Source organism: Salmo salar, chromosome 05 (assembly GCF_965601325.2).
Source record: "Salmo salar chromosome 05, fSalSal1, whole genome shotgun sequence".
Classification (NCBI taxonomy): Eukaryota; Metazoa; Chordata; class Actinopteri; order Salmoniformes; family Salmonidae; genus Salmo; species Salmo salar.
Genome location: NC_138295.1, coordinates 58,483,417 through 58,498,628, shown reverse-complemented (window position 1 = coordinate 58,498,628; position 15,212 = coordinate 58,483,417). Strand labels below are relative to the sequence as shown.

General features: G+C 44.4%; 1 protein-coding gene across 1 annotated transcript in view; it reads right to left on the bottom strand.

Annotated features, from left to right (window-relative positions):
* Positions 1–13,741, bottom strand: part of LOC106605193 (thrombospondin type-1 domain-containing protein 7A) — a 99,298-nt gene extending 85,557 nt beyond the window's left edge. The window contains exon 1 of the mRNA XM_082975307.1: positions 12,954–13,741. Coding sequence (XP_082831433.1) covers positions 12,954–13,113 — 160 coding nt within the window. The 5' untranslated portion in view covers positions 13,114–13,741. The remainder of the gene's footprint in view (positions 1–12,953) is intronic.
* Between the last annotated feature and the right edge of the window lie 1,471 nt (positions 13,742–15,212).

Sequence of the window (15,212 nt, the reverse complement as noted above, 5' to 3'; positions counted from 1 at the left end):
TGTTGTGAAGAAGGCTTCAGGGCACCCAAGAAAGTCCAGAAAGCGCCAGGACCGTCTCCTAAAGTTGATTCAGCTGTGGGATCGGGGCACCACCAGTACAGAGCTTGCTCAGGAATGGCAGCAGGCAGGTGTGAGTGCATCTGCACGCACAGTGAGGCGAAGACTTTTGGAGGATGGCCTGGTGTCAAGAAGGGCAGCAAAGAAGTCACTTCTCTCCAGGAAAAACATCAGGGACAAACTGATATTCTGCAAAAGGTACAGGAATTGGACTGCTGAGGACTGGGGTAAAGTCATTTTCTCTGATGAATCCCCTTTCCGACTTTGGGGCATCCGGAAAAAAGCTTGTCCGGAGAAGACAAGGTGAGCGCTACCATCAGTCCTGTGTCATGCCAACAGTAAAGCATCCTGAGACCATTCATGTGTGGAGTTGCTTCTCAGCCAAGGGAGTGGGCTCACTCACAATTTTGTCTAAGAACACTGCCATGAATAAAGAATGGTACCAACACATTCTCCGAGAGCAACTTCTCCCAACCATCCATGAACAGTTTGGTGACGAACAAGGCCTTTTCCAGCATGATGGAGCACCTTGCCATAATGCAAAAGTGATAACTAAGTTGCTCTGGGAATAAAACATCAACATTTTGGGTCCATGGCCAGGAAACTCCCATTGAGAACTTGTGGTCAATCCTCAAGAGGCGGGTGGACAAACAAAAACCTACAAATTCTGACAAACTCCAAGCATTGATTATGCAAGAATGGGCTGTCATCAGTCAGGATGTGGCCCAGAAGTTAACTGACAGCATGCCAGGGCGGATTGCAGAGGTCTTGAAAAAGAAGGGTCAACACTGCAAATATTGGCTCTTTGCATCAACTTCATGTAATTGTCAATAAAAGCCTTTGACACTTATGAAATGCTTGGATTATACTTCAGTATTCCATAGTAACATCTGACAAAAATATCTAAAGACACTGAAGCAGCAAACTTTGTGGAAATCAATATTTGTGTCATTCTCAAAACTTTTGGCCACGACTGCAGACCATAGCAAAATACATTAAACTCAGTCTTTCACAATTCCTGACATTTAATCCTAATAAATTCCCTGTCTTAGGTCAGTTAGGATCACCACTTTATTTTAAGAATGTGAAATGTCAGAATAATAGTAGAGAGAATGATTTATTTCAGCTTTTATTTCTTTCATCACATTTCCAGTGGGTCAAAAGTTTACATACACTCAATTAGTATTTGGTAGCATTGCCTTTAAATTGTTTAACTTGGGTCAAACACTTCAGGTAGCCTTCCACAAGCTTCCGACAATACGTTGGGTGAATTCTGGCCCATTCCTCCTGACAGAATTGTTGTAACTGAGTCAGGTTTGTAGGCCTCCTTGCTCGCACACGCTTTTTCAGTTTCGCCCACAAATGTTCTATTGGATTGAGGTCAGGGCTTTGTGATGGCCACTCCAATACCTTGACTTTGTTGTCCTTAAGCCATTTTCCCACAACTTTAGAAGTATGCTTGGGGTCATTGTCCATTTGGAAGACCCATTTGTGACCAAGCTTTAACTTCCTGACTGATGTCTTGAGATGTTGCTTCAATGTATCTGCATAATCTTCCTCCCTCATGATGCCATCTATTTTGTGAAGTGCACCAGTCCCTCCTGCAGCAAAGCACCCCCACAACATGCTTCACGGTTGGGATGGTGTTCTTCGGCTTGTAAGCCTCCCCCTTTTTCCTTCAAACATAACGATGGACATTATGGCCTAACAGTTCTATTTTTGTTTCATCAGACCAGAGGACATTTCTCCAAAAATGACAATCTTTATCCCCATGTGCAGTTGCAATCTGCACACTTTTTATGGCGGTTTTGGAGCAGTGGCTTCTTTCTTGCTGAGCGGCCTATCAGGTTATGTCGATATAGGACGCGTTTTACTGTGGAAATAGATACTTTTGTACCTGTTTCCTCCAGCATCTTCACAAGGACCTTTGCTGTTGTTCTGGGATTGATTTGCACTTTTTTGCATCAAAGTACGTTCATCTCTAGGAGACAGAATGCGTCTCCTTCCTGAGCGGTAATGACAACTGCGTGGTCCCATGGTGTTTATACTTGCGTACTATTATTTGTACAGACGAACGTGGTACCTTCAGGCGTTTGGAAATTGCTCCCAAGGATGAACCAGACTTGTGGAGGTCTCCATTTCTTTCTGAGGTCTTGGCTGATTTCTTTTGATTTTCCCATGATGTCAAGCAAAGTGGCACTGAGTTTGAAGGTAGGCCTTGAAATACATCCACAGGTACACCTCCAATTGACTCAAATGATGTCAATTAGTCTATCAGAAGCTTCAAAAGCCATGACATCATTTTCTGGAATTTTCCAAGCTGTTAATTAAATGCTCAGTCAACTTAGTGTATGTAAACGTCTGACCCACTGTAATTGTGATACAGTGAATTATAAGTGAAATAATCTGTCTGTAAACAATTGTTGGAAAAATGACTTGTGTCATGCACAAAGTAGATGTCCTAACCAACTTGCCAAAACTATAATTTGTTAACAAGAAATTTGTGGAGTGGTTGAAAAACATTTTTAAAAAGTTTTAAAGACTCCAACCTAAGTGTATGTAAACTTCTGACTTCAACTGTTTGTCATTTCTGAGTCTAACAGGTTCCGATTGTCCAAACCGCCAAAAGATGACAAAGTTTAATTTGCAGATGGTCTGATAGCACAGTGAATGTTTTGATAGGACTGAGAGAAGCAAACAATTACGTTGCTGCTTAGACTGTGTAATCACAATGTTATGCTTTCTCTAATATGAAAAATAAGAGCAAAGAAATACACCAAGATAATTGAAAATGATTATCTGATATATAATTTCAGTTCATATTAATCCCACAGATAGTTCCCCTTCGACACTGGAATAATTGTTTTAAATGTTGGTTGAGCCCTAAGCCTCTTTTCATAACACTCTCTTATCAGTCATACAACTTTTGAAGAAATCCATAAAAATCTAGTTACACCAAGTTACTGTAACAATGTTCTGGAAATATTCGTGAAAAACAGAGGGAGAAAGTAAAGGGAGAGAACAGAAGATAGCAGATCCCTCACCCTGAATCTATCACGTGTTTGTCGTGAGCTATAAGTGGAAGTGTGATCTACAGGAATACTCTTCCTGCATTCCTAAAACCCATGCATGAGCTATTAGCAAGGGGTTAGAGGCGCAAAAGCCAGTGAACGCATCTCTCTGTAGGTGTGAATGTGGAGTTGCTAGTGCACGTGTGTGCATGCGCGTGTACATGCACGTATGGTAGAGCATGTGTCTGAGCGAATGCCAGAGACCTGGTGTGAAGTGCCATGCGTGAGTCCTGGACACATGCCCAACACCCACGTGAGCCAGGAAAGAGGGAGTGTGGAAACAGAGAGAATGGATGGATGGATTAATAGAGGAAAAGGAGAGGAGGAGGAGGAGGAGGTGGAGAGGCAAGGCTGCCAGCTCCCCAACACATTGACAGTTGAATGGATGGATGGACGGATGGATGGATAGATGGATGGATGGAGGGATTACGGAGGAGAAAAACCTCAAGAAAGAGCAATGAATCAGCCATGATACTGTAGATTTAGATACTGTAGATTTATAAATGAATGGATACCAGAGAATTAGAGTGAACGAGTGGAGAAGCCAGAGGAGGGATCTAGCTAGCAAGGGAGCCTGAGCAGCCCTGTGTGTTGACCAGGCCCTGTGTGCCCTTCCCTGCCCTGCCCTGCCCCGCCATGGCTCTGCTCTGCTCTGCCTGGGGCCATCTGCTGTCCTCGCTCTAATCCAAGGGATTGTCACAAGTGATTAGCCCGTGCATGTGTGAAATTGACATTAAAGATGGTAGTACCGTGGGGAAGGACCCTTCAAGCCTCACATCTCAGACACCAACAGTTCTTCCTGTACAAACACCATCTTAAAAGAGCTAGCTGGCCAGGGATTCATGTCCCAGTATCACCAAGACAAGGTTAAAGAGTGGCTAAACAGAGGCCCAGCCGGGTTCAACTGTATGATGCAGAGGGTTTTTTAAGCATACGGGATCTGCTTGCTACGGTTCGGTTAGAGCTACAGTAGCACTTGAGAACTGACAATAGTTGTCAGCTAACCACTTGACGGACAGTTCAGCATCCTACCTCAACACTTATAACCAATATGCAAAGCAACACTTCAGTACTAGATACTGTGGAATTATTGTATAATACATGTGTAATACATGCCTGTGGTTCTCACTGGTAACCATATTATCATCATATTCCATTCCGGCAGGTGGCAGCTGAGATAGTCCTTCATTCTCATGCAATGTCTGACCCAGGAGGCTTGTAGTGTATGATTCCACTACCATAGATTAAATCAATCTGTATTTACACATGATTACACGGAGTATATTAATTCACCCTGGGATCATTGAAATAATGAAAGCAAATATTATCTTGTGCAATATAGTAGGCCTTCATTACTTTGTATATTCATTGCAGCCTAGCAAAGAATAGATTTTCAATTACATTTCCATCACGTCATTGGTAATATGGTACAAATAAGATAAGTAAAACCGAAACCAACACAAATGTATAAAAACGTAATCAAATACGGTACATCGTTGGGCCTGTGATGCGGTACGATGCAGTCAATGAACCCACCACGGAACTAAAACTACATTTCCCACAACATTCCAATACAATGAACACACAAGTCGTGCTCATCCTGAAGTAATACAACTGAGCAGAGCTGAGGGATGGGTGGATGGAGTGATGAATGGACGGACGGATAGATGAGTGGATGGACGGATATTTCTCCACTTCTCCACAGTATGCCTTTATTACCATCAGCAGAGCAGAGCTGTGTGGACTAGAAACTCGTCTCACTAAAGGAAACGTCACTGCTCCCTCTCAGAGAGCCCATTCTCCTCTCAACCCACTGAAGCTGCCTTATTGCTTCCCACAGGAGATGACAGTCTGTTTCGAATGCCACTCCCAGAGTCTAAATAGCATGTTTCCCCGACGTATCCACTGACTGAATGAGAAGAGTTCACCATGTTTCTGCTTTGACCCAGTATGGCTGAAGTAGTTGTCTGTCAAGGTACTGGGAGGACACGACCCTATGTCCCCGCACGATGTGTCCCCCTCGTCGCCTGTCTCCCCTCCTCGTCTTTGAGGGGGCACTTGAGAAGATTAATAGGAAAGTATAGGTCGGTCTATTCAATCATACACTCATCCCTTTAAATTGATAGAGCTTAAACAGCAGTCAAGGGATAGACTTTCATTGGAATTCTATAATATCCCACAATATATCATCTAATATTACCATTAATCTGCTTACTCTCACCATACAAACACTACTATATACAAAGTAATAAATACCAGTAAATACACATTAAATACATTTATGACCTAGCAACCGTTTAAATATCATATGTTGTGAGCCGTTGGAATATTGCAGAATATGGTGTAAATGTGCAAATCCTCTTAAATCACTATAAATACAGTTTGGGGTATAAAGTGTAATCTGTAATCCGGCCTGCATCGTTATATCAGTAATGATCAGGTCTTAGTGGTAACTCTAGATTAAAGGTAGACTCAGCGATATGACGTAGATGCAGAAAGTACATAACATAGTGGGTCTATTTCCGCAACAACTGAGAGCGTTGAAGCGCGAGGCTCAACCTCTCCGTTGTTTTGGGTCCGTGGCCACTACGCTGTGACGCGAACCCGCGAAGCGAACGCGTGCACATGCGCAGATACTGTGTGTGACCGTGGGAGAGCGAAGTTTTGCATCTTGCTCATCACAATCTATGTAGAGCTGCTCGTGGCAACGTCATTTCGCTGAGTCTACCTTTAAACAAACTCTTGTGCTCCCTGGCCTGCACACTGCTGCATCTACGTGGGACTGGACAGCTTTAGGATACAGCTTAATTTGCTCATGCAACATATAGGTGTAAAATAACCCCCCAATGTGGGTCAAAAGAAGAGATTTTGATCACAGTGCAAAGTATACTACCGGTTCTCTATGAATCTCTATCATCAAACAAGTTTCTATGTGATGAAATAACTGTAGCGTTCAAAGGTGCTGTTACAAATGTTACAACTGGGGCAAAACAGCTTGGATCTTGAAATCAACCCCAAACCACTCATCTTGATACGAAACTTTGAAATGTTTCACTCTCCCTTTCAAAGGCAGAAATCTGCTGACGCTGTGTGCAAGTTGTATTGCTGTTGTTGCCGCACTCCAGAAATATAAATACACCGTGGGCTGCAGTGCTGCTGAGTGCTCAGTTTCCAATCTGGATATGAGACCGGTCACACACTATTGCTTCAGTTATCGCCCATTAGATCCAAACTGAAAAATTGAATATACAAGAACAACACTTGCGTGCCACTATCTCCAACTCCCAAGGAAATCACCTTCATTTATTCATGGGCTAAATATGCAGCCTGTTGCTTTGGGTCTTAAAGAGTGGCCAGCCAATTCTATCACAGAAGCTGGTATGCCCCCAGGTACTATTGTAATGAGGGTCAACGTAGGTCATATTAAAATGCAGTCACTAAAATGAAGCTGGGCTCCGTAGGGATACATTCAATTGGGATGTTGCCAGAGATATCCCCCATGGCCATATCTCCAGACAGTATCTTTACTGAGGCAGCTAGATGTGGGCTTGTTTCTTGCCAGAAGGCACTTGTCGATCTCTAACACTGTACATTCAGATGATAGTACAAGGCTATTAAAAACCAGGCCTTAATGTTTTTTCAGTACTGCTGTTTTTTTTTCCTGGCAGTTCATTGATTGACTGATTGATTTCTTAATTGATTGGCCAGATAGTCCACTCTCCTGGAGTCCGAGGTCTGAGTCAGATCCTGAATAGAGAGGAAGGAAGAACACCAGTTGCTCTATGGATCTTGGCCCGGGTTTGAATTACCCTGGTCTAGTGGAAGTATGGGAGAGTGGGACATGCTGCGCTTGTTTGACCATGATAATGACCTTAGGTTATGGTATTGAGCTTCTGACCTTTTCCCGCATATGCTTTCCAGGCAGGCTGTTCACTCTAATACGTACTACACTACATGACCAAAAGTATGTGGACACCTGCTCGTCAAACACCTCATTCCAAAATCATGGGCATTAATATGCAGTCGGTCCCCCCATTGCTGCTATAACAGCCTCCACTTTTCTGGGGAGGCTTCCCACTACATGTTGGAACATTGCTGCGGGGACTTGCTTCCAGTCAGCCACAAGAGCATTAGTGAGGTTGGGCACTGATGTTGGGCGATTAGGCATGGCTCGCAGTCAGTGTCCCAATTCGTCCCAAAGGTGTTCGATGGGGTTGTGGTCAGAGCTTTGTACAGGCCAGTCAAGTTCTTCCACACCAATCTCGACAAAACATTTCTGTATGGACCTCGCTTTGTGCACGGGGGCCTTCGCCAAACGAGCCGTCCCCAAACTGTTGCCACAAAGTTGGAAGCACAGAATCGTCTAGAGTGTCATTGTATGCTTTAGCGTTAAGATTTCCCTTCACTGGAACTAAGGGGCCGAACCATGAAGAACAGCCCCAGACCATTATTCATCCTCCACCAAACTTTACAGTTGGCACTATGCATTCAAGCAGGTAAAGTTCTCCTTGCACCCGCTAAACCCAGATTGGTCCGTTGGACTGCCAGAAGGTGAAGCATGATTCATTACTCCTGAGAACGCGTTACCAATGGCGGCGAGCTTTACACCACTCCAGCCGACGCTTGGCATTGTGCATGATGATCTTAGGTATGTGTGCGGCTGCTCGTCAATGGAAACCAATTTCATGAAGCTCCCGACGAACAGGTCTTGTGCTGATGTTGGTTCCAGAGACAGTTTGAATCTTGGTGGTGAGTGTTGCAACCGAGGACAGACAATTTCTACGCACTATGCGCTTCAGCACTCGGCGGTTCAGTTCTGTGAGCTTGTGTGGCCTACCACATCGCTGAGCCGTTGTTGCTCCTAGACGTTTTCACTTCACAATAACAGCACTTACAGTTGACCGGGGAAGAAATTTGACAAACTGTCTTGTTGGAAAGGTGGCATCCTATGACGGTGCCACGTTGAAAGTCACAGCTCTTCAGTAAGGCCATTCTACTGCCAATGTTTATCTATGGAGATTGCATGGCTGTGTGCTCGGTTTTATATATCTGTCAGCAACAGGTCTGGCTGAAATAGCCAAATCCACTGATTTGAAAGGGTGTCCACATACTTTTGTATATATAGTGTATGTTGTCATAGCAGGTGGTTAGGACTGGGAGAGCCGCTAACAGCTAGGTCGGGTGACATCCCTCACTGCTGGAGCCGTCGTTAGGTGGAAATGTATTCAGTAACAATGGCCTGTCAGTGCTCTTCACACTGGCCCATCTCATTGAGGGATGACATCAGTCCAGCATCATGGTTACACATACAGTAGCTACAGTATGTCCACAACACTAGAATTGGAGTAGTGGGCTACTAGGTTCATTTGTCTTCTGAGTTGCAAGGTCAACAAACATTCACAGATATACATGCACATCTACATTTCCTTCCTAGAAACCCACATATTGACACAAGCGGTTGCGAGGCGGGCCAACGGTGTGTCGTCTGTAGGCCTATAGGCAGGACTCCATTTTGCAACCTTTGACTTGGCTGTGTGAGTTAAAAATTGGACGCACTGGTGTGAGATGCAGATTCTAGCATCTAGCTGGTCACCGCGATCAAAACATCCTATTTGTTAGGTGGCTAAAACCAGGAATTTGTTAAACAGTAAAGTGCATTATCCTCACGATTCCTGTAATAAACGTGCCTGCCCTGCAGCTGTGCCTGCCTGTTTCGCTGGCACCGGCTGCTGTAATGAGCGAACCTCTCACACTCTCTCTCCCCCCTCGCGTGCCCCTCGTGATTGTATGACATTTCAAAATGCAATTGCGGGGAAAAAAGACAACTTTGCAAGCAATTTGTTTTCCATATTAAAAAGAGGGTCTCAGCTTTTTATTTCTCAATGATCATTACTGAGCTCAAAGCACACTGTTTTACAGTCAAGATATCGGATATGGGTTTGACCTGGTCAGTCTATGTCATGGAAAGAGCAGGCGTTCCTATTGTTTTGTACACTCAGTGTAGCTAATGTGTTTTGAGCTTCCACTTCTTCAGGTGGTGAATTAGCATCAATTTCATTCGGCCTATATATAATATTAGTGCACATACAGACGAAGGCAAATGAATCTCTATTGAACAAACCCAATTTTAACAGTCAAATATAACAAAAATAGCCTAATTGTCAACCCAAAATTCGTGGCAATCACTGCATATCCAAATACATTGAACTCCTGCTTGGACATGTTAGCCGTTAACAGCGTAGTTATTGAATACCATCTCAGTAGTCTATTATACCTGTTAATAAAGCGTTGTGAATGACTTTAGAATGACATTATAAGATGATGACTCAAATGTACTCTGTTGTTTGACGTTGCGGGGGGAGGGGGGGGGGGGGGGGGGGGGCGGCGTTAGTCTGTACTGGAGCCCTGACAGGTGTTGGCTGAAAGAAGTTCAAATCAATCATCAGAATTAGCGATAACCATGCACGTTTCAGGTGGCTATTAGGTCTAGGGGGAGGAAAACGTGGTGTAAACCATGAGTAGGCCAGAGAGAGAGAGAGCCAGTCTGGTAAAAGGGGATTGGGATGATCAGAAGTCAGGGACGATGCCTACGTAATCTGAATAATCTGTTTCCCAATGACAGATTAGGACCTGGAGAAACGCAAAGGGGAACGTTGGAGATGCATCAGGCTCTCCTGCTGGGTTTGTGCTGTAACACAGAGAATAGTTCTGAACCACACAGATGAACATCTCTACTGTCAATGTCAATGTTTTTTTGAACCTTTATTTAACTAGGCAAGTCAGTTAAGAACAAATTCTTATTTTACAATGATGGCCTACCCCGGCCAAACCCTCCCCTAACCCCTAACCCGGCTGGGCTAATTCTGCACCGCCCTTTCCCAATCACAGCCAGTTGTGATACAGCCCAGGATCAAACCAGGGTCTGTAGTGATGCCTCTAGCACAGAGATGCAGTGCCTTAGACCTCTGAGCCACTCAGGAGCCCTTTGTAAAGCCCTTTGTAATGTATTCATGCTTCCCTACAACACAGCAGGACATTTGCCAACTGCATTTCTACATCATTACAAATTGATTGGTGGTATTCAAATTATATTGGTGAATATTTGATATGCTGTCACAAATGAAGATATCTCTTCACATTGGAAGAGTCACACCAAATACTGTTGGTTTGATGGTGTCATACCAGTACAAGCCAGGACAGTTGGAGTATCCTCATTTAAATCCCATGGTGTCAGAGTGAGAGTTCAAGGAGTGGGGTAGCGTAGTACAAAAGCCTCATTTGCTGTGGAGGTGTGTACTCCAGGTTGATCTCTGGCCTTGAACGTGACCCACAGTCACACTGTACACACACTGATAATTGCCTTGGCCTCTGATGGGCATACATGCTGGTGCAATCCTGACAGTTCCAGACTACAGCAGTACTGCCACTTCACTAACGGAAACTAATGAAGCGCACACAGCACCAAACTGCGAAAGGAATTCCACCCACTGTGTGTGTTTCTGTGACTGTGACTGTGACTGTGTGTGTGTGTGTGTGTGTGTGTGTGTGTGTGTGTGTGTGTGTGTGTGTGTGTGTGTGTGTGTGTGTGTGTGTGTGTGTGTGTGTGTGTGTGTGTGTGTGTGTGTGTGTGTGTGTGTGTGTGTGTGTGTGTGTGTGTAAGTGAGTGAGTGAGTGATAGAGAGGATAGAAATAACTGTGTCATAGAGAGCCATAAACCCTCCAAGGATCTCTTCAAGGCTTGTAACACTACTATACTTTACCATATTATCCTCCTACTCCTTCACAATCTCCTCATTATTGTCCACATCAATATAATCATCATCATCATAATTGCCTTCATTAACCTTATTCTCAACAGGTTGCTCCTCCTCCATCACCTCATCATCATTGTCATCATCAACCTTATCTTCTTCAATAACATCATTATTAAGACTGTTGGCAGCCAGTGCCTGTTTTCACTTTGTCATTTAAATAGAACCTTCCAGAGGGAAATATCCCTGAATTCTCTGCACCTCTAAACATAGATCATATTTTCATAGAAGCCAATAAAAGCAACGTGAGCCAATTCCCTATAGTTTGAAGACAGGGCTGTCTTTCAGTAACTCATCATTATGCAAACATCACAGCAGCATTTGTCACCAGAATATTCCCTCCACTGACTGCACTCACTGAAATGTGCACAAACATAATCATATTTTTGAAAAGAGCTGAAATGCAAAAAAAGTGGTATGCAAAGATATCACATTTGAGTCATTTAGCAGACACTCTTATGCAGAACGACTAACAGTAGTGGATGCATACATTTTTCATACTGGTCCCCTAGTGGGAATTGAACCCACAACCCTGGCCTTGCAAGCACCGTGCTCCAACAACTGAGCCACAAGGGTCACATTTTGATAAAAAAGTGCTTGAAATCCCAGAAATAAATTGCTCTACTGTAGGTTATCTCCAAGCTCCGTGGCATCGCCAAACCAAAGAAGAAAAATACATTTTTTTTTTTTTATTATACAATTGTAAAACAAATAAAAACTTCTATCCTAAAATCAATAGTCTTCGTTTAGTTAGAAAGAACAGAAAACCTCCTAACAGAGGGTTACATATCACAGCACAGACCTAAACCCATGTGGCTATAGGCAGTATGAGGAATTTGTGTGTGTGTGTGTTTGCGTTCTTGTGTTTGTGCAGGTGTGTGAGTGTAGCGTGGGAGAGTGGTGTAATCGTAATGATCTACACTGGGAAAGATCTAGCCCCTGACGCTCCATTTCTTAGGGCAGGGCTGCTCCCTGAAACGTCTTGAGTAAATCCCTACTCCTTTAATCTCCTTACTCAGCTACATCCTCTTTAGAGATGCAGGAGCGCGAGAGACAACGACATCCCATCGATTCAGGACTGGCGCTGGGCTGAGCTGTCCAGTGGGTTGGGAAGGGGAGGGTTATTTACCCCTCATCTAGTCCCATGAGGGGGAGGGAGGTGGTGGGGGGAGGTGAGAAAGCGAAGAGTTAACTAACACCACGAAGGCCAAGGAGATTTGCCCATATATATTTAAAGGCACACGTAAGTGCGTCAAGTCTCCCTGGGCATGATTATTCCTGGCTCAGATCTTCTAATTATGTTAGAGGAGCCGTACATTACTAATGCATTGCACTTGTTCATACCAGAGGTTATCAGAAAACAATCTGCAACCACCCATCCCATTTCATCTCATGTTTGCGATCAACTCCCCATTTTTTTTTGTCTACTATTGTGCTCCAACACATATACAATCATCAAGCTATCATGCAACCACACACACACCCCAACCACCAATTCACCTAAGTGACAGAAATGTAAGTAATCCTGTCAGAATGGATCAAGACAGCTTTTGGTGCCAAATTCAATGCACTTACTAATAGACTTCTTGTGGATTTCTTTTATCATTCTCTGCCTCGTTCTCCCATGATAGCTTGCTATTCAAGACTTCTAGACTTCAGTTACAATGTGCAAACTATCAGCTTGTGAGACTAGTGTAAGGGACCGGGAAAATTAGGTAATGAGATGACGGGGGTTTTAAGGACCTTGAGACCTGCTCTAATTTTTCAAAAGGTTCACAGAGAGGAAATGAGAGCAGAGAATATCGTGTACAAGCTGACGGTCTTGTCCACAAGCTTTTTCAATACTGAATACATAGTCACCATTGACTATTGAAAACATACTCCTTGAAACACAATATTCTGCTTCGACTTCAATATCGCGGATTCTTTATTCTGATCGCCATTAAAGTCAAACAGTACAAAACAACAACCAATCTGTCCCTAAGTCTCTCATAGTACAATAGGAGTCCAGTACCTGTTTCCCAGAAGTACACAGACTTGGTGTTCTCTGCCATCTGTGTGTTAGCCCTCCAGGTACCACAGAGCAGTAGTACTGTCACCCAGAGGAATGTGCTTCCCCCTGTCCTTATGCTGGGGGTCCCTCCTGCACCCCTCCACCTCCACCCTAGCCCCATGGTCCTCTCCAGGGTCAGCGTAAGTCCACACAGTCGAGAAGGTGACCGCAGGTTAAAGATAGCCCAAGACGTACACAGGTCCGACAGGCAAAAAAAAAAAAAGAATAGTGTGTGATTTGTCCCACTAGAGTAAGGGACTGGTGCTTCCTCTCCTGAAGGGCAGATCGAGAGAGTCCTCCCCTTGTCCTCTATCTCCCTCCTCTTCTCTTCTCAACTCCACTCTTCATGGGGTATTCCCAGAGGAAGGTTGTCAGTGAGAAGGGTAGAGGTCCAGGTGAACGATAGAGTCTTGCTCCTCCATGCTCTCTGGTGCTGCTGCTGTTCACTGCCGTTCCTGCCTCTGTCCTCTGGCTGTGGAGCTGTGACAGTGGCTGCGCGTCTGCAGTGGTACCTCCTCTCCTCCTCCCTCCTTTCCTCTCTCTCTCTCTCGCTCGCTCTCTTTCGCTCACTCACTCTCTCGCTCCCTGTCTCTCCAAGCTCCAGCTCCGTCTCTTTTTTACACACACAGTCCCTCTCTCGCCGAGGGCACAGGGACGGATGCGTCTTCTGTTCCACTCCTCGCGAGCAGCGCTGAGAGGACAGCTGGAGACCAATGTTCACATTGAGCAGAGGAGCTATTGCAAGCACAGCTTCCAGGATCAGAGACAGTGCAGTGCGGAGAGGGAAGAGATATAGATGGGGGGAAGTGTGTGTGTGTGTGTGTGTGTGTGTGTGTGTGTGTGTGTGTGTGTGTGTGTGTGTGTGTGTGTGGTGTGTGTGTGTGTGTGTGTGTGTGTGTGTGTGTGTGTGTGTGGTGTGTGTGTGTGTGTGTGTGTGAGAGAGCGAGGGGGGAGTTGTAAAAGCGATCAGCGAAATCAAGCAGATATAGATTGTTGAGTGACTGGGTTTTGTCTCTGTTGTAGAGTATTAGGCTTATAGATAGCACTGCAGTGCTTCAAAACAGAACAGAACAGAATAATACCATGGTGTGCATAATATCAATTCCAGGCTCTTTGCACATAATCTATTGGGTTAGTGTGTTGGCGTTTCATTCTATTTTGAGACTGAAAAGCGTGACACAGACTTAACAAAGCAACTTCACAATCGTTTGGTGCCTAAATATTCCAGTGACGCTGCAATGACGTAGTGTTTGTCAGACAGACTGAATGTCAGACAGACTGAATGTCAGACGGAGAGAGAGAGAGAGAGAGAGAGAGAGAGAGAGAGAGAGAGAGAGAGAGAGAGTGTAGTCATACGGCATGTTCCCTGGCCAGGAGACCAGCCTAAGACCCTGCCCAGGCTTCTGACCTGCAGACACGTGGGTCTGCTGAGTCGGTTTGCTTTAGCTAGCTTTAGCGTTAGCTTAGCGAGGACAAGAGAGGCTCCTAAACAGCTTCTACCCTCAAGCCATAAGACTCCTGAAATAGCTACCCAGACTATTTGCATTGTCGACATCCCCCCCACCCCCTTCTATGCTGCTGCTACTCTCTGTTATTATCTATGCATAGTCACTTTAATAACTCTACCTACATGTACATATTACCTCAATTACCTCGACTAACCGGTGCCCCCGCACATTGTCTCTGTACCGGTACTCCCTGTATATAGCCCCGCTATTGTTATTTACTGCTGCTCTTTAATTATTTGATATTCTTATCTCTTACTTTTTTACGGTATTTTCTTAAAACTGCATTGCTGGTCAAGGGCTTGTAAGTAAGCATTTCCCTGTAAGGTCTACACCTGTTGTATTCGGATCATGTGACAAATACAATTTGATTTGATTTGACAACCACTTCAGAGGGAAAGCCAGCGTTAGCTACATTTTCATAGACTGAGGGCTGCCATACTGGAAAAAACATTTGGTAGACCAACGTTTAGAATGGTCGTGCCCAGCTTGGTTGGTGGTCAACATGGTTTTGTCACAAGAAAAGTTGTAAGAATAGGTGGGTCACAACATAAAAAGCTTAGGAAAGACTAAAGACACGCATTTCCAACTCATCTGGGATTAGTCGAGAGAGGCCATTAAGGACACAAAAAGGGCACAAAAGGTGAACATACAGTACAACCTCAATGCTTTACAGAACAAGAAAACGTCAAAATGTCACAAATATTTTCTGGGT